This window comes from Myxocyprinus asiaticus, chromosome 36 (genome assembly GCF_019703515.2).
Source record: "Myxocyprinus asiaticus isolate MX2 ecotype Aquarium Trade chromosome 36, UBuf_Myxa_2, whole genome shotgun sequence".
In the NCBI taxonomy this organism is placed as follows: Eukaryota; Metazoa; Chordata; class Actinopteri; order Cypriniformes; family Catostomidae; genus Myxocyprinus; species Myxocyprinus asiaticus.
Window position 1 is genome coordinate 22,656,942 of NC_059379.1, and position 25,561 is coordinate 22,682,502.

At 38.8% G+C, this 25,561-nt stretch overlaps 4 protein-coding genes across 15 annotated transcripts in view; 3 read left to right on the plus strand and 1 right to left on the minus strand.

The window, feature by feature from the left end:
• xrcc6 (X-ray repair complementing defective repair in Chinese hamster cells 6) overlaps window positions 1-2,268 on the plus strand; it is a 29,468-nt gene extending 27,200 nt beyond the window's left edge. Inside the window, exons 10-12 of one of the 2 annotated variants that reach the window (XM_051674299.1) lie at window positions 1,294-1,394; window positions 1,481-1,597; window positions 1,818-2,268. In XM_051674299.1, coding sequence (XP_051530259.1) covers window positions 1,294-1,394; window positions 1,481-1,597; window positions 1,818-2,041 — 442 coding nt within the window. In that variant the 3' untranslated portion in view covers window positions 2,042-2,268. The remainder of the gene's footprint in view (window positions 1-1,293; window positions 1,395-1,480; window positions 1,598-1,817) is intronic. The other variant, XM_051674301.1, reaches the window with a different exon arrangement.
• Window positions 2,269-3,588: 1,320 nt separating this feature from the next.
• Window positions 3,589-8,821, plus strand: LOC127427304 (josephin-1-like). 4 transcript variants are annotated; one of them, XM_051674830.1, is made up of 5 exons: window positions 3,589-4,107; window positions 5,242-5,950; window positions 6,038-6,166; window positions 6,678-6,872; window positions 7,003-7,151. In XM_051674830.1, the coding sequence occupies exons 2-5, from the start codon at window positions 5,673-5,675 to the stop codon at window positions 7,112-7,114; spliced, it is 714 nt and encodes a 237-aa protein (XP_051530790.1). In that variant the 5' UTR covers window positions 3,589-4,107; window positions 5,242-5,672; the 3' UTR covers window positions 7,115-7,151. The 4 variants fall into 4 exon arrangements, with proteins under 4 accessions (XP_051530790.1, XP_051530788.1, XP_051530789.1 ...); XM_051674828.1 differs by having other exon boundaries at window positions 3,609-4,107; window positions 7,145-8,821; XM_051674829.1 differs by having other exon boundaries at window positions 3,609-4,101; window positions 7,145-8,821.
• An 828-nt stretch (window positions 8,822-9,649) lies between these two features.
• Window positions 9,650-16,538, plus strand: cbx7b (chromobox homolog 7b). 2 transcript variants are annotated; one of them, XM_051673802.1, is made up of 7 exons: window positions 9,659-9,793; window positions 9,885-9,969; window positions 11,944-11,987; window positions 12,178-12,243; window positions 12,375-12,441; window positions 12,529-12,838; window positions 13,552-16,538. In XM_051673802.1, the coding sequence occupies exons 2-7, from the start codon at window positions 9,901-9,903 to the stop codon at window positions 13,749-13,751; spliced, it is 756 nt and encodes a 251-aa protein (XP_051529762.1). In that variant the 5' UTR covers window positions 9,659-9,793; window positions 9,885-9,900; the 3' UTR covers window positions 13,752-16,538. The 2 variants fall into 2 exon arrangements, with proteins under 2 accessions (XP_051529761.1, XP_051529762.1); XM_051673801.1 differs by having other exon boundaries at window positions 9,650-9,969.
• A 645-nt stretch (window positions 16,539-17,183) lies between these two features.
• The window catches only part of ep300a (E1A binding protein p300 a), a 37,667-nt gene continuing 29,289 nt past the window's right edge, over window positions 17,184-25,561 (minus strand). For all 7 annotated transcript variants that reach the window (XM_051673796.1, XM_051673795.1, XM_051673793.1 and 4 more), the window contains exons 23-31: window positions 25,481-25,548; window positions 25,210-25,360; window positions 24,753-24,899; window positions 24,550-24,663; window positions 24,274-24,439; window positions 23,985-24,152; window positions 23,730-23,891; window positions 23,238-23,519; window positions 17,184-21,236 (exon numbers count right to left, since the gene is read on the minus strand). In XM_051673796.1, the coding sequence (XP_051529756.1) occupies window positions 18,333-21,236; window positions 23,238-23,519; window positions 23,730-23,891; window positions 23,985-24,152; window positions 24,274-24,439; window positions 24,550-24,663; window positions 24,753-24,899; window positions 25,210-25,360; window positions 25,481-25,548 (4,162 nt within the window). In that variant the 3' untranslated portion in view covers window positions 17,184-18,332. The remainder of the gene's footprint in view (window positions 21,237-23,237; window positions 23,520-23,729; window positions 23,892-23,984; window positions 24,153-24,273; window positions 24,440-24,549; window positions 24,664-24,752; window positions 24,900-25,209; window positions 25,361-25,480; window positions 25,549-25,561) is intronic.

Here is a 25,561-nt window from a genome sequence, read left to right on the forward strand (position 1 = left end):
ACAAGACGTAAACAATATGCACGTTAACATGATTTTAATGTGATAAAATCGCTTGCTAACCTTTTCTGTGTAAAGTTATAGCCAATTTTACAACTTCGCTGCCATGACAACGTAATGCCAACAAACCCTAAAATGACTGTAAAAATGGCAGTTTAAACAACTTTACAGTTCAAATAATACACAAGTTTTAACAGAAGAATTAATGTAAGTGCTTTTATAAAATTTTTACCTTCACATTTCTGTTTTAAACCCTCCAAAAGAAATTGGCCCCATTCATTTGCATTGTACCACAATGTCTCCACCGGGCGCGTCCATTGATGCGACACAACGGCTTGAGTCTGTCTACATGCGTCAGCATGAACATTTTAAACCGTTTATTTGTCAAGTCAAGTCATTTTTATTTGTATAGCGCCTTTCACAACACACATCATTTCAAAACAGCTTTACAGAAGATCAGGCATTAACAGAAGATAAAACTGTAATATCTATAAAGAGTCATCATTGTGAAGTTTGATAAAATACGATTGTGAATTGTGTTTAAAAATAAGTAATTAAATAATAATTGTATTTAAAACCCCAGCCGAAGCCGAAGGCAACTGTGGCAAGGAGCACAAAACTCCATAAGATGTTGGTTAATGGAGAAAAATAACCTTGGGAGGAAACAGGCTCACTGTGGGGGCCAGTTCCCCTCTGGCTAACATCATGAATATAATGCCAATATTACTTATGTATAGTGCAAGTCATGGTTTAAAATTATTAAACTAAGTAAAAAAATAAAATAAAACAATGGTTAAAATCTGTCAAAGATTGGAACCTGCTGCCCATTTCGTCCCTGGGCTCGGACTTGTGGATAAAGGGAAAAGGGATGGAGGGTACAGACAAAAGTTGCCATGACATCGCCTGAGTAAAATGTGTGTCACAGTGCCAGAGGCAAGGTTGCACACTATTTGTGTTGTTGGCAGTAGTAGCGCCAGAGCGTGCAGTGCAAAATGGAATGCAACACTCGTTTACTGTCGGTGCGACACACTGCAACAGACGCTTCCAGTGTAGAGATTGATTAAAATGCGTCCTATTGCTTTTGACACGCCGCTCTCATCTGGTGTAGACAGGGTGTCAGTCTCTCACTGTAACCTTGATTTTTGCTTTTTTTAAAGAAAAAGAGGGACGAGTTGAAATGAATTGCCACAAATGCTGTTGATTGAGCTTAACATGTATTGAACCTGTAATATTCCTCTAATTACATGCCAATCTTCAGTCAAAGAGTGTTGATTTGTAAATTGTATGTATTTACAGGAGTGATGCATTTGAAAACCCAGTGCTGCAACAGCACTACAGGAATCTGGAAGCTTTGGCTTTGAACATGCTTGCACCTGAGCCCATTGAGGATTTTACAAGTATTTGTAGTACTCTAAATTGTTTTTTTAATATAAACTTTTTTCTTTGTTTCTCTTAATGTCTCACTCTTTCTACCCTCCCTCAGTGCCAAAGGTAAAAATGATTGATGATCGTGTTGGCTCACTGGTTCAAGAATTCAAAGATTTAGTCTATCCTCCTGGCTATAACCCAGAAGGAAAGCCTGCAGCTAAGCGCAAGCCTGGTGAGATTGGAGAGATGATCTTATATTGATATAAAGCATGAATAACAACACACTGGAGTACTGCAAGTGCAAAGACATACCAGTATGGTTCATGATGCTTGAACCCTGAATTGCTTCCATACACTAACTCAGGGTTTTGGTAACAGTGCCCCTGCTTGCAGAATCTTTGAAAGTTGACATGACCAGAATCATTATTTGAACTGCTATCTCTCTCTAACAGCACTGTACATCCTTTTTTGCACAGCTGAATCTGGAGGTGGTGCTGAAAAGAAGCCAAAAGTTGAGATGTGTGAGCAGGAGCTCAGAGACCACGTGGCAAATGGCACCTTGGGCAAGCTGACAGTGCCTGTTCTGAAAGATGCCTGCAAGCAGTTTGGAATACGAACGACAGTAACCAAGAAACAGGAGCTCATAGATGCCCTGACCAGGCAGCTTTCTGAATGAGCTAGTGTTCTTAAATCCTTGCCCATATCTGGGAGAAAAAAACGTATGATACCGTGACATTATGATGACTTATTTACATACTTGTTCATAAAATAAATGCAAAAAGTTTTATGTCTGCTCATGTTAAGTGGTTGTCATATCAAGTCTGTTCTGTCAGACATAATTAGGTTCAGCACTGTGACTGTTGTCGTAACATGCAAAATAAAGCTTGAATTTTGTCGTTTTGACAGTAGCGCTGATCTGAGTTGTTTCACCACATGTGCTCCTTACTCTTGAAATATTTCCATATTATGCCTCTACCAGTATTGGCATCATCTCAATTCTGCAAACTGACTTCTCCTTTTCTACTGAACAAGGATGGAAACATTTCTTAAAGGGCTCATTCACCCAAAAATGAAAATTCATCAATTAATTACTCTCCCTCAACTTGTTCTAATCTAAACCAATTTGACCTTTTTTTTTTTTCTTTTCTTTTTTTTCTTCTTTTTTCGGTACACAAATGGAAAAAAAAAAATTGGGGGGGGTGGGTGGTGGTGTTGTAAGAATCTGCTCGATGTCATACAATGGCAGTTTATGGTGACCACCTCTTCAAGCTTCAAAAAGGATGCAAATTCAGAAGTCTGTTAAATCAATGTGACTCCTTGCTCTGAAGGCATATGAGGTTTGGTGAGAAAGTAACTGAAATCTAATTTATTATTTAATAAAAATCTTGACTATCGTTGCTCTTCTGTGCGCATTCATGAAAGTGCACGAGAGCAGCATTTACGCTGCCCCCGCTTGCGAGATGGGGAGTTAAAGAGAAGTTTGGCCGAGTGCATCTTTAAAGGGATAGTTCACCCAAAAATGTAAATTCTCTCACCATTTACTCACCCTCATGCCATCCCAAATGTGTATGACTTTCTTCTGCAGAACACAAAGATTTTTTGAATATCTCAGCAGTGTGGGCCCATACAATACAAGTGAATGGTGACCAGAATTTGAATCTGAAAAAATGGCAAAGGCAGAATGAAAGTAATCCATAAGACTCCAGTGGTTTAGTCCATGTCATCTGAAGCACTTTGATAGGTTTGGGTGAGAAACAGATCAAAATTTAAGTCCTTTTTTTATTATTATTATTATCTCCACCTTTGACCAGGCTCGACCAGTAGGTGGTGATATGCACAAAGAATGCAAATTTCCAAAACAGAAGAAGAAGAACATGAAAGTTAATTATTGATCTGTTTCTCAAACCTATAATATTGCTTCTGAAGATATGGATTTAATCACTTGAGTCTTATGGATTACTTTTATGCTGACTTGTGTGATTTTTGGACCTTCTAAGTTCTGGTCACCATTAACTCGCATTGTATGGACCAACAGAGCTGAGATATTTTAAAAACCTTCATTTGAGTTCTGCAGAGGAAAGGTTGTCATGAGGGTGAGTAAATGAGAGAATTTTCATTTTTGGGTTAACTATCCTTTTAAAGCCCATTCCACAGATTTTTCCCTTAAAAAAAAAAAAAAAAAAAAAGTCTAGGAGATAGGAATAGGAAAATATATGATCATTATTTTGATATTTTGCTAGTATATTAATGCTTAGTATATTTGATTATTTTGTACCTCTATATAGTTCACTTGTTTGTGGGTTGGTTATTTGTTATACCTTACATTTTCTCAGAACACCTGGAATGTAACAATCAGTGCTTGTCATGTTTTCTCAAAGTGACTCATTAATTAAAAACAGAAGGACGACTGCCCACATACCACAGGTGAATGAGATGACAACATGTAAAAATGTAGATGTAATAGGAAAAATAATTTCTCCAAAAAGAAATAGGAAATATCTGATTAATTTCACAATGCGGGTGACCGAGACATGTTTAACAGTCCTATGGGATGCAACCTGCTCATGACGCAAGCCAGCGGAAAGCTAATGACGTTTTGCGCATGCTCACGTCGAGCCAGAGAAAGCTGCTAGGAAAAAGTACAAGAGACAAAGGAATAAACAACTCAAGGAGTGGAGGCGAAAACATCAACTTAGAGCAACGAAAGCAGCTCAGACTCTAAACGTTCGCGTGCAGGTAGAAGTACGTGTTAGGAATGAATACACTGAGGTTTACAAATGTAGCGTTTTGTCAATTGCTACCAAAAGAGTAGCACATAGCCAGAGTGTAAAATTGGTATGAACGCAATAGTCGAGATTAAATGAGAGAAACATGGATAAATAAAGGAGTACATATGTTCAGCATGTCTCAAGATACATTGTTAAACTTGTGTTTAAAGTGTTAATGTCGTTTTTCTCTGTGACCAAGTGCAAAACACCCATCCAGTCGCTGGCAGGAAGTTTTGCACCATTCCCAATGCATTTATGCTGACCATAAATTCAAATTAGCCTTAAAGGAATAGTTCATTTAAAAATGAAAATTCTCTCATCATTTATTCATCCTCATGTCATCCCAGATGTGTATGACTTTCTTTCTTTTGCAGAAGACAAATTAAGATTTGAAGAAGAATATTTCAGCTCTGTTGGTCCATACAATGCAAGCCAATAGAGTCCAAAACTTTTAAACTTCAAAAGCACCCAAAGGGAGCATAAAAGTAATCCATAAGACTCCAGTGGTTTAATCCATGTCTTCAGAAGCTATATCATAGGTGTTGGTGAGAAACAGATCAATATTTAAGTTCTTTTTTACTAAAAATCTCCATTTTCAAACAGACCTGACCTAAGTGCTCTCTTTTCTCCTAAGTAGTGTTCTTCTTTTGTGTTTGGTCATTTGCAGTCTTCGTGCATAGTGAAAAAGGACTTATATATTGAACTGTTTCTCACCCACACCTATCATATCACTTCTGGAGTCATATGGATCACTTTTATGCTGTCATTACATGCTTTTGGAGCTTCAAAGATTTTGGACCCTTTTGACTTGCATTGTGAGAACCTTCAGAGCTGAGATATTCTTCTAAAATCTTAATTTGTGTTCAGTAGAAGAAAGAAAGTCATACACATCTGGGATGGCATGACTAAAAAAGTTTCATTTTTGTGTGAACTATCCCTTTAAGTGGAGTAAAGGTTCTTGGTTGGTCTTGTCCCTCAGTTAAACATTAATTAATGCTCTGTTTGGGAGGAAATATGGTTTCTCTTGCATGTTTTTATTTATATTAAGTATGATCATTTGATTTTTTTTAATAAATCTCTGTATTTCTCACTCTTAAACCTTTGACAGGGTTTTGCCTGCATTCTCACGGTGCTGTAACTACTATGGCAGTTGTCCACCCTGCCAGGATTCTGCACTGCTGACCCATTTACTCCCAGTCAGCTGTACAAGTCAAGTTACAAGTCTTTTCCTCCCTTATGTCAGCCAAAATGGAAAGAACTGCTTTGCCCAACTGATTGTAATGGTGCTCAGCATGTCTTCAAGCAATCACTATATGAGGAGCACCGGAGGAGGAGACAGTCAGATTCTTAGCTTCTAAGAAGATACTCCAGTTTCACAGTCCACGTGTGCTTTTCTTATTTCCACTGATTCTGTTTTAAATTAAAAGGTGCCCTGGCTCACCTTTTATCCCAGTAGCTACCTCCCCTCCCCTTGCCACTCATCCCAAGCAGCTGAGAGGTTGCTGTGGAGATGATAGTGGTGACATAGCAGCAGCAGGAATGGGGAGTACTCCATGTTCTGGTAAGGGGAGGGGGGTAGTGGGTTTTCAGGAGCTTGGCTGTATGCCATGGAAGGTCCGCAAGCAGAAAGGAGAAGCTGGACGTGGGTCTGAGCTGGAGGAGAGGCCGAATGCTGGAACACCTCCCACCTCCTCACAACCTCCTGTTATCTACCATGAAAAGCAGCATCGAGAACTGTGCGCTCTGCACGCCCTAAACAATGTCTTCCAGGACGGAGCAGCTTTCAGCAGGGATGCGCTTCAGGACATCTATCAGAGGTCAGTGCAAAGAAAATGTAGTGTTTCTAAAATAGGCTGATTTTGACATTTCTTTTGGCTCAGTTCTGTTTCCTCTTTCTCTTACAGGCTCTCCCCAAGCACTTTGGTCACGCCCCATAAGAAAAACATGCTGGGTAATGGCAACTATGATGTGAATGTCATCATGGCTGCGTTGCAGACTCGTGGCTTTGAGGCTGTTTGGTGGGACAAGAGAAGGTACTTTTTTCCCTTTGGAAAAAGTATTATGCTGTTGTAATTTTTAAAGGATATTTCAGGCAAAATTTTAAATTCTGTCATCATTTATTCACCCTCATGTTGTTCCAAGACTTTCTTTTATTTCATTTATGCATTTTTACATGCGCATTTGGCAGACACTTTTATCCAAAGAGACTTACAGTGTATTCATGCTACACATTTTATCAGTTTGTGTGTTCCCTAAGAATTGAACCCATGATCTTGGCATTGCTAGCGCCATGCTTTGCCAGTTGAGCTACATTTCATGGAACACAAAATGAGATGTTTGGCAGAATGATAGCCTCAGTCTCTATTCAGTCACCTGTCAGCACTAAGCATTCTGCCCAAACAAAAAGTCAGTTAGGCTTGAAACAACATGAGTAAATAAATGTAAGTAAATGATGACTTGGGTTATTTGTGGGTGATCTATCCCTTGAAATAAATGGTCTACTGATGCCTTTCCCCACATTAAATCTGTATTTTTGTCCCATAGGGATGTTGGCAGCATTGCACTGCCAAATGTCACCGGTTTCATCTTGAATGTGCCATCCAATCTGCGCTGGGGGCCTCTGCGACTTCCACTGAAGCGCCAGCACTGGATTGGAGTTCGAGAGGTGGGAGGTGTCTACTATAACTTGGACTCAAAACTGCGCAGTCCTCATGCTATTGGAACAGCCGATGAACTTAGGTAGGTGTGGAGTGCCTAAAGGGATAGTTCCAAACCTGTATGATTTTTTTGTTCGTCCATGAATCACAAACAGAATGTTAGCCTCACTCAACATTCACTTTCACTGCATCTTTTTCCCATACAATGAAAGTGAACGGGGACCCACGGAAGAAAGTCATACAGGTCTGGAACAACAACAACCACAATTGAGCCAATTTTTCATGTGGATTGGAGGTGTGCTTTGTCTTCACCAGTCATTGTAATGATTTCACAGGAAGTTCTTGTGTCACCAGCTTCGAGGGAAGAACTGTGAACTCCTATTGGTTGTGCCAGAAGAGGTGGAAATCCACCAGACGTGGAGGTCTGATAACTGATGAATGTTTCAGATCACTTTATTGGGGGGGGGTCTTCAGTTCATGCTCAGGAGGGACATGTGTGGTTCAATCAGGGAACCATTTAAGGAGCAAATGGAGTTGCATTCAACCAGTTATGAAAGCACACTGGTCAGACTTTGTTTACACACACACGCAGCTGGACTCTTGCCATGGAGATTATAGCAGCACAGGACACACAGGGATATCACAAGTCAATTAAACACTAAACCGATTTATGAGAATTTTGTTTGGAATTTGGTAATCTGATGCATTTTTTTTATACGTTGGTTATTTCTTTTACTTTGTACTGTTTCTGACTTGAAAGTTAGAGGTAATGGAATAATTAGTGATGTGCTCTCCCTGTGCATCACCTTCCAAATGTTCATTTTCCAAATCATTTCTTTCTTTCCATGTGATTTCCCACGCATCCATGTGATTGAGTGAACTGTTAGCCACACATCTAAGCATCCTGTCTCACATTACAGATCACAGAAAAAGATATATGTTTGACCAACTGGATTTGTAACACAATGGTTCATATGTACTTATTTGGATCATGAACTTGAAGATTTAGAAAGGAACACCAGTAGCTCCTGCTTGAATATTTCTTACATAATGAAAGGGTTAGTTCACCCAAAACTGAAAATTCTCTAATTATTTACTCACCCTCGTGCCATCCCAGATGTGTTTGACTTTCTATCTTTTGCTGAATGCAAACAAAGATTTTTAGAGGAATATTTCAGCTCTGCAGGTCCTCAAAATGCAAGAGAATGGGTACCAAAAATTTGAAGCTTCAAAAAGCATATAAAGGCAGCATAAAAGTAATCAATTCGACTCCGTGTCTTCAGAAGCGATAAGTGTGGGTGTGAAAAAGATCAATATTTATGTCCTTTTTTTACTATAAATTCTCCTCCCTGGCCAGGAGGTGGCGATTATGCACAAAGAATGCGAATCACCAAAAGCAAAAGAAGAATGTGAAAGTGGTGATTGATAGTAAAAAATGACTTGCATATTGATCTGTTTCTCACCCACACCTATTATATCGCTTCTATTGACATGGATTTAACCACTGGAGTCGTATTAATTACTTTTTACGCTATCTTTGTGCTTTTTGGAGCTTCAAAGTTCTGGTCACCATTAACTTGCTTTGTATGGACCTACAGAGCTGAGAGATTCTTCTAAAAGTCTTTGTATTCATCAGAAGAAAATCATACACATCTTGGATGGCATGAAGTTGAGTAAATGATGAGAATTTTCATTTTTGGGTGAACTATCCCTTTAATGGCATAGTGACAGATGAGATGTGTCCGGTGTATCACAGTACAGCGTGGCACACAATAACTGGATGTTCTGTGTTAGTTTCTTATAACATTAATTACCAAAACAGCCATATGTTAATCTCTCAATTTAAACTGTTGCTCTCAACACTCTGGTTATAATGTTCTTGTTAGAAACAGCTAGGATTTCTAGACCCTGGCCTACATGTAGGGGACCTAGCAGGAACAGGTGAGCATTAGTAGTAAAAAAAAAAAAAAAAATTAAACTGTCAAAAACTCTGTACTTTAAAACAAAGCTGAAAATGCTGTTGAGAGCATTGAGAGATGGAAAAGTTGGCTGAGGCTGAAATCTTAATTGTCGAGACAGGACTGTTTCCTTCATTTTGGTCACAAACTTGGCTTTTGCCTTGGATTATTCATCATAGATTGGGATTGATTTTGGATTAACATGGCCTTAAACTTTACAGAGGGAGCAGATTACATATTCAAAGGGAAGTCGAATAATGCATCTCAGGTAGATCCATCTTTAAATTTGATTTACACTTGGGCATCAATCTTCACATGGTGTAAAACACTGCTTCACTTGTAAATATTGCAAAAATATTATCAATACTTAAATCATATACTACAATTTGAAAGGAACATTCCACATCACCATACACAGGGTATCTTGTAAAACTGTAGAGATGAATAAGATCCTTTGCCATGACAATCTAAATCCCCCACAGCCCCTTTTTACAGGGGGTTGGTAGGCACTACATGTGCTAATGCCATTGTTTTCCATTCAAATAAAATGCGTATGATGGCACTTTATGTATGATGTAAAATGTGCTGTGACATCATTAAAGTCGTCTTTGTATGTACACAGTGTAGTGTTACGTTTACATTTTGTGTGCAAGTAGAGGTGTTAAAATCTCAGTTGCTTGTACAATTACAGAAAAACAATGGATAGATATTGCAAAGGAGCAAGTAAAGCCAGTCGCTTTTATTTTTTATTTTTTGGATTGCAAAAGGAAAATTTAAATGGGAAGTTTAATAGTAAAGCCATATCAACTCTGCTCTAAACATAACTGTACTGGTAGGCCTATTTGTGTGGCGGGAGCGAGTCAGACCGCTTTGTGACGCACGGGGGCGCGCTGCGCGCTCTGCAGATGTGTCGCAGATTTAAAAAGTCAGCACTCAGATCTAGTACAAGGAAATGGAGCAGTGCAAAGCATGAAATATTGAATTGTAAACACGGCAGCGGAAGAGAGGGAAGGTGTGCAGGAAGAGAAGACAGCTATTTTAACAGGCAGTGGGATTTACGTTTAATAGTTACTTAAACGACAACAAGAGAAAGTACAAGGCTTTCTTAAAAACCCTTTTTCTAAATATTATTTTAGGGAAACAACTTAGGCAATGGAACTGTCAGCAATTGGTGAGCAAGTCTTTGCTGTGGAATCAATCATTAAGAAAAGAGTTAGAAAGGTAAGTGCATGCGTGTATAGCTGCGTGTTTGTTGACAGCTCTGTCTGCCTGAACTGAGGATTTGACAGCACTGGATTTAAAGCAAACCAATGCACTCATGCGTGACGTTCCCGCCGGAATAAAGTTTGGCTTGATGCTTGACGTTTGTCTGACATTCAGCCTCGAGAAACTGAAATAGATTATTAACCGTTGAGCATAATGGCATAAACATATTTATTTGAATCGCATTAGAATGTAGAAGAGAGAACACAGCGTGGTTTGTCGTAATCCGCCTTGTTATATTGCAACGGATAGATGTTATAAATGTGTTTAACAGTCGCTGGAGCAAAGTAGGGACTGTCTACAAATCACACAACCAGGAGAAAAAACGTGCAATGGCTCCGTCATTGGAATGGCTCAAAATGTGTAACAAGATGCGTGAAACATGCACAGATATATGGCTATTTATATTTATTTATTTATTATATTTATATTTATACTTTAACAGTAATGCTTAGGTTTTGTTTATGTGGGTGCCAGAGAGTATAATGAATAAAAATAATAGTAAAAAAATCAATGCTGGATTTATGGAAATTTCCCAGAACATGTTTCAAGAGTTTACTGGTGAACAGGGCCATAGCAAGGTAACCTGGGCCCCCTGACTGTATGTTGCTCAGGTCCCCTTTCCTAGTAAAAAAATAGTTTAGAATTCTTTGTGGGACACTCCATACCTTTGGGCCCCTAGAATCATTACCACCTTTCACCCCACTAGCTACGGCCCTCCTGGTGCATGTAGTCCTGGAGCACATTAAGCTAAATTTAAGTGGTGTGCTGTCCATAACAGAGGAGCTCGTGCGCTGGACTGGGCTGAATCTGAGAGGATTCAGCATTATCCCTGAGAATTTTGTTGTTGTTGTTAATATGCACACCCTTTAGGATTTTGTTTGGACTTCTTCATAAAGTTTATATTTTTTTAACAATTTTCTCAAAATATTAAATCAACCTTGAGAGTAAAATCAACTCCAAATTGTCCCTCTAGGTGGCAGCGAACATCCATTAGATTGGATTAAATATATATAAAATCTATATTTGACATCATTTTCTAATTTGAAGGTGTGAATAGTATTTATTCTCTGTTGAAGGACCCACATTTATATGTGATTTTGAAAATACGTATAGATGCGTTTCATGCATCTTGGTGCACATTACCCTTCTTTTTGAATTGTCTTTTCAATGACAGAGTCATATCAATACTTTGTAGACGGTCCCTATTTTGTTTCAGCGACTGAACAACACATTTGCGTTGCAATACGTCAAGGCGGACTAAAATAAATAAAGTGAGATGTGTAATCACATCCTTATCATTATCTAATTCAATTCAGATAAACCCAATTTTAAGCCATTATACCAACCTGTGAATGATATTGAAGTAGGCTGAATTTTCAACAAAAATTAAAGATCAAACGTCATGCCAACTTTATTGTGGTCTCAAGTCGCACATGTTATAGGGGCGGGACACACACGACACGTCCCGTTTAGAACAGCGTGAAAGTGTGTTTGAAGTCTAAATAATCTTTGTGGACGCGTATCGCACGCCACGCTTTGGAATATTGTGGTGATGAGAGAGAGGTAGACTACGCAGTTATATTTTCCATTGGGCTTCAATAACTATGGTAAAGGACACAGCCTTCTGTCTAAAGCACTATAGTTCACATAGCTCTTAATTGTTTTGCAATCATATTAAAACATGCATTCAACTCAGAATAACGGGTGGCAAAAAAATACAATGTTACTCTCATCCTCTCTTATGAAAATATGTAAATTATAAGTTTATTAAAATAAAAAGGAGGGACTAACAGTTTAGGGGTCATCTTTTTTATGATGTCAGAATCCCATTACATAATCTTATTTAAAAAAAGAAAACTGGAGAAATGCGTCATCGAAAGAAACATAATAATCTTTTTCTTTTCTTTTCTTTCTTTTTTCACGTTTAAGGGACATGTAGAGTATTTGTTGAAGTGGAAGGGCTGGCCTCCAAAGTAAGTATTAAAAAAGTTGTAAAATAAATAAACAAATAAATAAAAAAAAATTAAAATCAGAAAGTGTACAACCACAGAATTAAACTTCATTTTCTATATTCATAAACTGTAATTTATTATAATTTTACCACAATTACCATTTGTGTAATTAAATATGCACATGTGACTTGTTTAATTTTTGATGTCTTAGGTACTGCACATGGGAGCCAGAAGAGCACATCCTAGACCCTCGACTGGTTTTAGCCTACGAGGAGAAGTGAGCAATTATATATATATATATATAAAAGTGCACTTCCTTAACAATACATTTCCATTCTTTCCCTTTTAACTACTAGTGTCTGAAACTGTCCCAACTGCTTTTTCCTCATTATTTCTCATTTTAAACAGAGAACAAAAAGACAGATCATTGGGCTGGCGTAAAAGAGGGCCAAAACCAAAACGACTGCTCTTGCAGGTAAAGACTATTCCTCATTCCTGTGATAGTTACCTTTGTAAACATTGTCTTTAATGTATTGTCTACCCACATATTCCTCTATCAAAGAGGAACATTTACCCAATGGATCTACGCAGTGCACATCAAGGTACAGAGAGTTCGTCTGCACAACTGCCTCTCTCAGTGACACGATCGCTTGCCCCACAATTCAGCGTTGTGGATGAGAGGTTCCACTCCACAGGGACATGCATATATCACGGATTAACCCAACACAAGAGAAAGAAGAAAGCATCCAGAGAGACTTCAGAGGAAGAATGGGATAGAAGGGAAGATGAAGATGACGAGGGGGTTATGGAAGAGGAGGAGGAGGAAGACACAAGACAGGAAGGGACTAAAACTGGCAGCAACACTTTAAACAGTACGTATGTTAGTTGGTCAGAGGGCAAATATAGTCCTCACTTTGACCTAATTTGATATCAGGATTGCAATGCTCTTTCTTGCACGAAACCAGTACAGCAAGTAAATCTCTTTTCTATCTACTTGAGTAGAACCATGATATACTGTAGGTGACTGCCAGACCTGAAAATGTTAGGAACATCTACTTATTTGTTGTTTGATAAATCAAATGAAATCAAAGCTGGAGTTTGTGTGGGTTTTAGTCCATTTCTGTTAGCTTTTAGGAAATCAGTATGCTAGTGTTCTCCTTAAAGTTAAAAGATGTTACTTTTAGCAGATATACATATTTAACAGTCTTTTTCTTCTGGGAAAAGGACCACAAATATTGATGACTCATCTTGCACATTTATTTTGTCCCCCTACTTTTTGTTAGCAATAGCAAGTAGTAAATCACGCATATGACTGTGAGTGTGATGTAAACCCAATTTTACATAAAAAGGACGAGCCCTTCTTACAGCAACTTCCTGTTTCAATAGTAAATACATTTATACAGGATAGAAAACTGCACACGTCAAGCAGTTTCATAGGGTCTTAAATGCATGCTTTGTTACTTCAATTTCATTGCCTCAAACAGTATCCCATACAATGCTTGACTGTTCATAATCACGATTATTTGACATTGAATTCATATGAGCAATGTGAGAATATGTACAAAAGGTTCTCTCTCTGTCTCAGAGCATATCAGGACAGGAGGCTGGAGTCCAACCACTGATTTAGAGGAAACAACTGTATCTCCTTTGTCAGAGCACTGGAGTCCAGTTATGGGCCCAGAGGAGGTAACTGTGACTGATATCTCCATCAACTCACTAACAGTGACTTTTAGAGAGGCCTTGGTTGCAAGGGGCTTCTTCAGGAGCTTGGAGCTCGATTTCTAAAATGACAAGAAGGTGAGGTGAAGATGGTGAGAGTGAAAGACAGTTGGTACGTCCTTTTTAGCAGTGTTTTTTTATTATGTTGTTGCATGGCTTCCGGCAATGTTTTAGTAAGAAAAGCCTATCTGTTCAGCGAATATAAAAATATTTAGCATCATAGACATATTTGCACTATTAAACCCTCCAAAATGCTTTCAGGATTGTGTTCAGATCACAGAAAAGTCTATCATTTAATGCTATTAAATTACCAAATAATGTGAGAGTTTGACAAGATCTTGAAATTCTCAATGATAGGCATAGTCATATTATCCATAAAACAAGTTATTGCCAGTTCTCTGATGCTGGTATGTAATATGGTGTTCTATTTGTCTGTGTTGTGCAGTGAAGTTTAGAGATTCATCTAACCAAGATGAACTCCATTTGATGTGCCCATGTACTTGCATATTAACAGTGCTTGTACAAAATATTAATTAGCACAATTAAATAATCTTAAAGACAAGCTGTCATATATGTTTCCATAAATATACACGTTAAATGTATGTATATACTGAATATGATATACTTGGTAGACATGTTAGTATCTACATGTACTTACACAGAGTATTCTAATCTTGACTTACAATTATGTGCAGTACTGTAGAATTTGTGATACTTAAAATATCATGAGGCCACAGGGTTACTGTTGGTTACCTGGTAAAGCATGGCGCTAGCAACGTCAAGATCATGGGTTAGATTCCCAGGGAACACATAAACAAATAAAATTGTGGATCTTGAATGCATTGTAAGTCGCTTTGTATAAAAGCGTCTGCCAAATGCATAAAAATGTAAATGTAAAACAAAAAGGAAATATCTGAAATGCAACAATAAAAAGTTGTTTTCACATTTAGCATTTCAGCTTTTACTGTCAGCGTGCCACTCTTTCAGACTGCATGAGCAAAAATGTTGTGGTATTAAAAAGAAAGAAAAAAAAACATCTGCACAATGATGTTCTACTTTTAGCATAATTATGTATTTGTATGAAATAAAGCAGCACTTTATTTTCTCAACACTATAGCTTGCTAATAACAACTAATTTCTTATTATTGCACAGTTTGTTTTTGGTAACACTTTACAATAAAGTTTTATTTGTTAACATTATTTGATGCATTAGGTGTCATGAACTATTGATGAACAATGATATATGACAGCATTTATTAAACTTGATTTATCAAAATACTACTGTTCATTGTTTGTTAGTTCATATTGCATTAATCTTATGTCATACAACTTTTAATGTAAATGTTAAACAAGACAATAAAATGTTAAACAAGATAAGAAAATGATGTAAAAGTATTGTTCATGTTAACTGTTTCATTAAAGGGATAGTTCACCCAAAAAATGAAAATTCTCATCCTTTACTTATCATGCCATCCAAGATGGGGTTTTTTTCTGCTTAACACAAACTGTAAGATTTTTAGAAGTATATTTCAGCTCTGTAGGTCCTTACAATGCAAGTGAATGGGTACCAACATTTTGAAGCTCCAAAAAGCACATAAAGGCAGCATAAATGTATTCTGAAGCTATATGATAGGTGTGGGTGAGAAACAGATCGATATGTCCTTTTTTAGTATAAATTCTCACTATAAATTCTCACTGCCCAGTTGGTGGCGAAATGCACAAAGAATGCGAATTGCCAAAAACAACATAAGAATGTGAAAGTGGAGATTTATAGTTAAAAAAAAGGACTTAAATATTGATCTGTTTCTCACCCACACCTACCGTATTTCTTCAGAAGACATGGATTAAACCACTGGAGTTTTATGGATTACTTTTATGCTGCCTTTATGTGCATTTTCAAAGGATGTTTTCAAGCTTTAAAATTCTGGCACCCATTCACTCGCATTGTGAGAACCTACAGACCTGAAATATTCTTCTAAAAATCTTTGTCTTCAGCAGAAGAAAGAAATGAGAGTATTTTCATTTTTGGGTTAACTATTCCTTTAATACAACCTTGTTGTACAGTATTTTATTTTTTATTATTTTTTCATGTTTAAACACTTTACTTAATCCTCTTTTGTGCATAAACTCACCAAGTATGAATTTGCAACATCTTGCACATTAGTCTTCAATGTTACATTTACTTTAATGACTGTTTCTTTGTTGTATTAGTCAAACATAACCAAGGAGAACCGAAGACAACTGCTATATTTTTCTATATTGACGTGAATGTTTATTTAGCCTCTAGAAAATCTATGGGGGCTTAACTGTTTTATATGCCTCTAGCAGAAAATGACAGCTTGTGACATGTATACATTTGTTAAACTATGAAAATGCCTGTGGTTACCTTTGCTTTTCAGGCTATTTGCACTTTAAAATGGAAAACCTGGTATTATAATGCCATAAATAAAACTTTGGTGTAAATGTATCATTAAGAAATGTATTAAGTTTAATCAATGATACATGGCACTGTATGGATTTAATAACTTGAAGAATCTACCTCAAGCCATCTCTAAAATCAGGTTGACAATGCTAGCTTCACATTTACAACATAAGTACTGAAACCACGCTGGTAGCCAATTATTTTTGAATAGTGCAAACATTTTAATGTATAATTAAATAATTGGCAAAATTCTGACCGCCACAATAATTTAAAAAAATAAACAGTAAAACAAATGACGGATTCTGAAATCAGAGCAACAGTTTTTTGCTCCTCTCAGCAAGAGAAAAGTGGTCAAAACAAGTAACCATTAATTTGTATGGTTCCTTTCCAGTCTGTTTTATAAAGAAATAAAAAAAAAAAAAATTAAATTACAGATCAAAGAAAATGTTTCAATTGCCATGGTTTGTACAGCAGATCAATGTATATACTTATATATGAATGCAAAAGACATTTCCTCAAAATGTCATATTTCTCAACCTTCTCAAAGTGGGATGTATATGGTATATGGCAGTGTATTTTGCATTAACACATTTTTGAAAAAAAGTGTAATATAATAACTTTTGTCGCTTCAAGTTTTTAATCTAAAAAATACAAATTTAATATATCTATGTATAAAAACAAGTATTTTTATCCTTGTTTTTATAAAATAAGTTTCAAACCATATTGCCACTGTTGTGTGGTCATTCAGCACCCCTTTAACCAACTTCATAAATAATGAATGAAATGGGTTTTTATATTTAACACTATAAAGACCATCCATCCGACTTATATATATATATACAAACAACTTGTCTCATCCTCACTTTATCTGCAGGATGGAGACTATAATGGCCAGAATTGGTTAAGTACACACTAATGAAAACCTTTTAATTAAGCACGCATACAAAGGCGTATTGGTGCTTTTCTGACTTGCACTCCATTATATATCAAAATCTCTCAGGTTGAGCCTACTAAATTGCCCATAGTTCTTCCGCTCAAACAAGCTTAAATCAAGAGGAAACATCTGTCCATCTAGCTCCATTTACATATATATTTTATTATTAGTATTTTTACAAAGACCATTTTCAGTAATTTATTTTATACAACAAGAACATCACTTAAATCCCAAAGTTTAGAACACTAGAGATTCATGGGAGACAGAATAACACTTCCTTCCCGGGGCGACAGGGAGGAAAGAGTGTGACAGCATCAGAGGATAGTTAAAGGTGATTATTTGCAAAATCCACAACCACACCAATCTTCTTAGCAGATATCACTGCACTGTTCTATGAGAGCACACCTGTAGTGTCATCAGTACTTTCATGTTTCCATTGTTGAGGGCATAGTGAGAAGACATTCATGAGAAAAGGTGTATGAGGGTGGGAAAACTGACATGCATAAGAGGACAGATGTTTCCCATGCAACAAGCCATCAAAAACACCTACTTATTCCCAGACACTATCAAATCTTAATTTGAGCCCCATCCTCAAAAAACAAAAAATAAAAATAAAAAAAATTACAAAAAGTAGAATAAGAATATATATATTCATCCATTTATAGTCAGGTTCTATCATTAACAAAAATATACTCTTTGTGAACTGTAGAAGTTTCAAATAGCATATGCCATAAACTTCAAAACAAAAGAACAAGAAAATGTCTGTTAGCCAACCAAAAAAGCCGAGTAATAAATAACCGTTATTACCAATTCCATTATGAAAATCATTACATTGGTGAGAATAAATCTAATATTCTCCAAAATGGACCAGATATTCTTGACTGTTTAGAGGAAAAAGAAAACAAAACAGTCATTTTTGTTTACTCATTTTGCTTTTTAATTTCATGCCACTTTTAAAATCTTAAAAAATATCTATAAAAGGCAGACATCTTCAACCCCCAAAAAATTCTGGTCATATACCAAGAGGAAATATTTCCCATCCTTTAACCCAAAACCCTTTTTACACAATTGGCAATATACTGTATATTAACATCAATAACTTACCATTCATTTAATTTAATTTGTTGACTTGCACATGTAGTATCTCCCATAGGAAGTTCAGTTATTTTCAATTACATAAGAAAAATATTAAATAATAATAATAATACTATTGATGACATCCATTGTAAACCCTAGATTCAATCTGCAACCAACCCCTGGCAATCAGTACAGTTCTTGGAGCACTGCAACACTACATTAAGTCTAAAGAGTTGTGACTTATGTTTGTCCCCATTTCTTGGTTATTATTGAGCATGTCACTTGTCCCTTGCCCATGCAAGACTCCCATTCCACCTAGCTGTGAAAGCATGGCATTTTGGTCTGCTCCAAATGGGCCTTGGTCCATAGCATTAGCCTGTTGCTGCTGCTGAGATGGCTGCTGCTGTTGTTGTGGAGGTGGAGGAGCAACCATGCCAGTGTGGTGCGGAGGAAGATGGCCTGGGTGAGGGGACCCTGTCTGGGGAGAGATGCGATGGGGTGATGGCTGGGGCTGCATGCGAGGAGATGGACAAGAATTTGGTGGCTGAGACTGGGGACGAGGTGATGGCTGGGGTGAGCGGACTTGGTTGCTTAGGGAAGTGGGCAACTGTTGACCCTGCAAGTGGGGAGACTGGGACATTTGTTGCTGTGGCTGCTGAGGGCTCATGGGATTGTTGTGCTGAGCAGGAGATCCTGCTCCTCGGTGTGACTGTTGTTGCTGGAGGAGCCTTTGCTGCAAAAGCATGGCTGAGGGTTGTGAACCAATTTGAGCAGATTGCATCTGCTGCTGATGGAGGGGACCACCACCTCCAGGACCTCCATCAGCAGCTGGGAGCCCAGCCATAGCATTCTGCTGCTGCTGTTGCTGCATCTGGAGTTGCTGGTGCTGCAACCTCTGTTGAAGAGCTGCAACCTGCTGATGGGACACAGACCCAGAATAGTTCTGCTGTGTCCCAGAATGGGTACCTCCTTGTTGCTGCTGGAGACCACCAGACTGAGGTTGGCCAGGCTGCTGTGGAGGCATTCCAGATTGGCCAAGATAGCCCTGCTGCTGAGGTGGTTGAGGATGCTGAAACTGAGCATGGTTTCCCACATGTTGCTGCTGCTGTTGTTGTTGTTGCTGCAGCAAATGCCTCCTCATCAACTCTCTGAACTGGGGGGAAATGTTAGACATGTTGGTGCCCTGACTGGCCATAACACCTTGTTGTTGCTGCTGTTGTTGCTGTTGTAAAGCCACCATTTGCTGTTGTTGCTGCAAACTGCCACCCATCATAGACCGCTGTTGTTGTTGCTGCTGCTGTTGTTGTTGTTGTTGTTGTTGTTGTTGTTGTTGCTGCTGTTGCTGCTGCTGCTGCAGCTGATTCATCGGCATGCCAGTTCCCTGTGTCATATGCATACCTGCCTGAGCTGCCCCAGGATTTACATTCAATTGCTGGCCATCAATGACTCCTGGACCTCCACCGGGTCCTGCTGCAACACCTGCACCTCCTGTTCCAGGCCCACCTCGACCAAGGTACCTGGGAACCCGTTGCCGGATGAAGGTTGCCATGAGCTGAGGATTTGAACGTAGAATATTCAGGACTTGTTGTTGCTGATGGGGAGAGCTAGGTAATCTTAAGGTTCTTAGGAGTTCCTGTAAGGCAGCCTGAGAATGATTTGCAGTGCCAGTGCCTGCTGGAGCAGCCCCTCCTTGGCCACTCAACATACCCATTAGACCTGAATGCCCTTGCTGCTGCTGTTGACCAACCATCTGCTGGTGTTGCTGGGGTGCAGCCATTCCTTGCAGACCCATTTGGTTCATTAATCCAGGTCTCTGCTGAGGAGGCATGCCAGGACCCACCCACTGCTGCTGTGGAGCCTGAACTTGAGGTCCTCCTTGCTGGGCTTGCTGCAACTGGACTTGAGGGAGCTGAGCCTGAGGTCCAGACTGCTGTTGCATGCCTGCTGTAATCATTCCCTGCTGCTGTTCTATGTGAGCTCGAGCCACTGCCGCTTGTGCCTGGGATGGCATTCCCTGAGGTCCAACCATTCCAGACCCAGGAATGTTTATGCCCATCTGGCCTTGAGTTTGTGGACCCTGATGCATGCCATGTGGAGGTATCATCCCTGGTCCCTGGTTTCTTTGCAGGATCTTCTGCTGAGCCATTTGCCTTTGGGTCTCTGCCACTCGTTGAATCTTCATGGCAATTTCTACTGCAGCAGGTGGGGGACCAGGTTGCTGATGTTGCGGCATAACAGGCTGTCCTAGGTTTGGCTGTTGCTGTTGAGGGAAGCCGCCCGGCCCAATGCCTGGATTTCCCATGGACTGGGAAATTTGAGAGGATCCAGGAGGTCTTTGTACATATGGAGGAAGGTTGTTGGGATGCTGAAGCTGCTGAACTGATGTTGGTTGTTGCTGCTGTTGTGGTATCAAGGGCTGCTGTGGGGAGTTCATTATCCCACCACCTCCAGGCATTTGCTGGTACTGATGCGCCATCCCTGCCAATTGCTGTGGCTGCTGAGATGGAACACCTCCAACCCCAGGCTGTGGCACAGGAGGCTGGCATTGCTGAGTGGGTGTCTGTGGGGTAGGGGGCTGAGTGCTGGGTGTTGGCGTGCTGGGTCCAGTAGTACTATTACTCCCAGGAGATGGCAGCCCACCATTGCCTCCTGGTAGCTGCAGGCCTGTCCTTTGCATGCTGGCCATTCTTCTGCGCACCATCTGAGCCTGCTGTAGCCTGTGCTGGAGCTGTTGCTGCCGCAATTTCTGCTTGATGTTGAGGCAGAATGGCACAGGGCACTTGTTCTCTTGGCAGTGTTTTGCATGGTAACAACAGAGTGCAATTAGCTGCTTGCAGATAGGACAACCACCATTTGTTTTGCGTTTGCAGCCCTTTGTATGCTGAACAACACGTTTCATTTTCTGGCAAGATGGAAGAGAGCAGTTGGCATTGCGGCACTGGCAAGCATGCACCAGAGACTGGATGCACCTCTGGATACTGAGACGACGTGAGTCTCCAGGATTCTGCATTGAGGAAGCAGCCTGGCTGTTGCTTTCATCATCCAAACCCAGGCCCAGTTTTTCCATCTTGTGCTCGTGACCTTTTGTGTTGTAACAGTTGACGCAGAGGTCATAGTCCTGTGAAAGGGAGGTTTAGAATAATTGTAAAATGACAAAGGAAAATGATCATTGTGTACTAGCCAAAATCACATAAATTACCCTGTTGATGTGCATGCCCCCCCTCCCAGAACTGATGTCACTTTGCTTAAATTAGTTCACATATACAATATAGTCTAGTCAAAAAAAAGTGTTAATAATGTTGGCATATTATAAAGATGTATAATTTGTCAACATTATGAACAATTTTTAACAGCACACTATATAGTAAATGTGAACTCATTTAAGCAAAGTAAAGTCAAACCCATGGGTGGGGTCAATGAGCATCAACAGGTTAAGTTCGTTCAACTATTTATATAACTGTGGTTACCAGACATCCCGTTTCTCGTGGAGCAAATTTTTTTTATAATTCAGGATGTGTGTAAACAGTTTTGGATTGTCCAAGGAAAATCACAGATGTCTGCTCATGCCATATAAATATATCAGCTCCAAAGTTTTTAACAGTGGTAATGATTTTAGTTATGAGATATTCTCAAAAGTTTTTTTTTTTTTTTCCCCTCCCCTTTTTCGCCCCAATTTGGAATTCCCAATTCCCAATTCACTCTAAGTCCCCGTAGTGGCGTAGTGACTCAGTTGCCTCCATGTCGGAGACCGTCAATCCGTACATCTTATCATGTGGCTTGTTGAGCGCGTTACCGCGGAGACATAGCATGTGTGGAGACTTCACGCCATCCACTGCAGCATCCACGCACAACTCACCACGTGCCCCACCGAGAGCAAACCACATTATAGCGACCATGAGGTGGTTACCCCATGTGACTCTACCCTCCCTAGCAACCGGGCCAATTTGGTTGCTTAGGAGACCTGGCTGGAGTCACTCAGCATGCCCTGTGATTCGAACTCCAGGGGTGGTAGTCAGCGTCTTTACTCGCTGAGCTACCTAGGCCCCCCGATCTTCTCAAATCTTTAAAAATGACCTGGATTGGTATTGGCTCCTATACTGATGTTTTTAACCGGATCGGGTATCGGACCGACAAGCCCGATCCAAATCCAATACTGTCTGTTAGTGATGGCTGTTACCATGAAACTCCAAAAATGACATAGAACCATTAAAGCAGTCCATTACACTTTTTGGTCTCTTGACGACATACGATAGCTTTGAGAATCTCAATCACAATCCCTCATGCAACATTTAATGTCATGAACTTGTGAATTTAAGACTTGTTGCGCCGATTTAAGACCTTTTTAAGGTCTTAATTTGCGGGAGGGGGGAATTAAGACTTTTTCAGACCCGCAGAAACCCTGTTAAACTACTGTGAATTAGCCCACACACTCTATGGTAACCGTCTTCCTGGAGTGTCAAAATAAAAGCCCCCATTAAAGTTAAGAAATTACAACTAAAATACATTACTAAAGTTTAATACAATTCTAATATGTACTATTATTATTAATATGTGATTATTATTTTTATTACATTCTTTTTTTTACTTCACTCAGTTCCAAAAAAATAAATAAACGTGATTGAAAAGAGGACTGAAATCCTATTACAACTGATGTGAACAAAAAAAAAAAAAAAAGAGGTCTGAACCCATTTACGTCCAGATACACTGAAAAAAATGCATTAAAAAAAACTGGCTTCTTTTCTACAAGTCTTTCACTGGAATTACTATTAATTTTGCTGCTGTGTTATCCAGGAGTCTATTTCAAAATAAAGCTTTTCTTAATAGGCTACACACTTTATGTAATCGTTTTTTTTCCCTCTCTCTCTCAATTTCATAATAAAATAATGTGTAGTTAGTTGTTTTTGTTTCTTTTCATATAAAATTGTACCCCCAATAATTTCTACACAGTGAGGTTTAGATATTCTAAACTGATTAAGAAAAACAACACCACTGGTATTGGATCGGGATTGGCTAATACTGAGAGTTCAGGTATTGGAATCAGATCGGGAGAGAATAAATTGCATCGGTGCATCCCTATTAAAAAATAAATAAAAAATTCCTCTCATTCTATAGTCCTTACCTCACATACAGTGCAATGGAATCGAGTTTCGACATGGTGCTTGCACTCATTGCAGGTATAGACAAAACGATCCTGGCTTTGGTTGTGTAATTCCACCAGCATGCACATAGTGCTCCATTTGGAACGTCGTAGTGAAGAAAACTCCAGATGCTTGTCCCGTGCAAGTGTTAGGAAGGCATCACGACCGTCCATTAAATCACATGCCATCAAAGGATCCAGGTCAACAATGGGTGGAAGGGAATTGGAATTGGGCCCAGCGATCAACCGGATAACAAAGAACACCTTGCAAGCAAAAACATTTTTGGTTACACTATGCCTAGGCATACATGAAAGTTTTACCAAGATACTGATCAAGATACCACCGATAACTGATTATAGAGAGAGCTTTATATAAAACGTTAATTTTAAATGTTCAGAAAAGTTTCTTGATTTCAACCTATTAGATGTCAGTACAAGTGATTTTGTGAAACCAAGTTTAAGTCCTCTTCATACCTCTTTGTGCTTTTCCATAGTGGCGTACAGTTTCTGTGAAAGGTCATTGGACACATTTGGCATCCCTGGCTTCTTTTTGTTGGCTCGACTTAGACTGCTCTTGTTCTTACTCGTTTTTTTATTGTTCTTTTTCTTGGCATTTTTGCTATCACCTTTTGTTGTCTGGAGAAACAAATAGAAATATTAAGTGTTATGTAAACAAGCACAATTAGAAAAGGAATGAAACCTGAGATAAGTGAGATCTTAAAGACTAACATCAACACTCTCATTGGACGTGCTGTTTTCCTCCCTCTTTCTTTCCTCCTCCTCCTGCTCCAGCTCTTTGATACTCTCTTCAAGCACATTAGGCCAAAAATCACCCTCAAAATAGGGCAGTTCTTTAGCGCTGGTAAGACGATCCTCTGTTGCTTGTTTGAAGATGTCCTGTAAAAAAAAAAAAAAAAAAAAAAAAAAGTTAAATCAATTTGAAGATCTCTCTGCACTGAAAATGTAGAATATTCATACTAAAATATGGTTAAATATCATTGTGTTGTCCAAGATGTACCTTGTAGTCATGCACAATACGCTCTGCTACGGCTTTATCCAGCATCTTCTTGTACCACTCCTGCAGCCGCTTGGGCTTTGGTATCTTCTGATCTGCAGGGTGACAGTGGAAGATATAATCATCTCCTTCACTAGGAGGGCAGGCCCAGATGTGTCCTGTGGTGAACCTATGAAAAATATTCACAAACGTTGAAGTTAAGAATTTCAATAGGTAATAAATGTCAGTCTCAGTTGAAGTATGATAAACAGTAGGATAGAAAAGTATACATCACTTTACCCTTGTTTTTTGGCATACTCCATGTACCCTATAAGAATCTCATGGTACACTCCTGTTCTCAAACAGCGTGGCTGAAAGAAGTGGACACTGTCAAGGTAGGATATGTAAACCCGTCTAAAGGAAGGATAAAGAAGTCATCACATAAGAGTATACAATTAAATTAAATTAGATGACTAATCAACGAAGAGAGGTTACTGCATGACCTTTGATTAGGCGGTGGACAGTCTGAGCCATACTCTTGCACGTGCATCCCGAAGAAACAGACATCAACACCATCAACATCCTCAAAGGCAAATAAAGCTTTCGTTCTGTATGGGAAAGACTCTGCCATCTCTCCACTATCAACAAACCTGGGGAAAGGAAAGAACATCCATTAAAATCCAAACAGACGATCAAAGGGATGAGTCTGCCTGGGAGGAGTATCACCTTTTGATTTTTTTTTTTTTTCTTTTACAGATTTACAATTAACTAATTTAATGAAATTATAATCACAAACATCAAAGTGAACAAACATGGCTTCACAGCAACAATAACAATGTGACAACTTATTTGAAGGAAATGCTCTTAAAATGACAACAGATAAATGTAAAGGATAAAAGTTATAACAAATTAATGTTATAAAATTATAAATGTTTTTGGTCTTAGTCCATGATGTCTCACCTGGACTTCATGCCTGGTTTGACTTCCACCACTTTGTCTGAGACATGTACAACACGAATAAAGACTTCACCAGACTCTGGGTGATTCTGTCGTTTCAGATAGTCATTAACCCGTCCTTCCAAGTAGTTGCCTAGTTTGGTCTGTGGAAGCCCTGAGAGTCCAACAAAATGTGGTTAATGTAATTAAAAATTAAAATATCAGTAAGAGAAAAAAAGGGCAAAGATTTGACAGTGTATTTTAATACAACTATTCTGAAAATGTGACTACTCACTTTTAGCAGCATATTTATTCTCTTTCCGGGTCTTGTTGGATTTCTTCAAGCAGCCATCACACACAAAGCTAAAATAAAGAA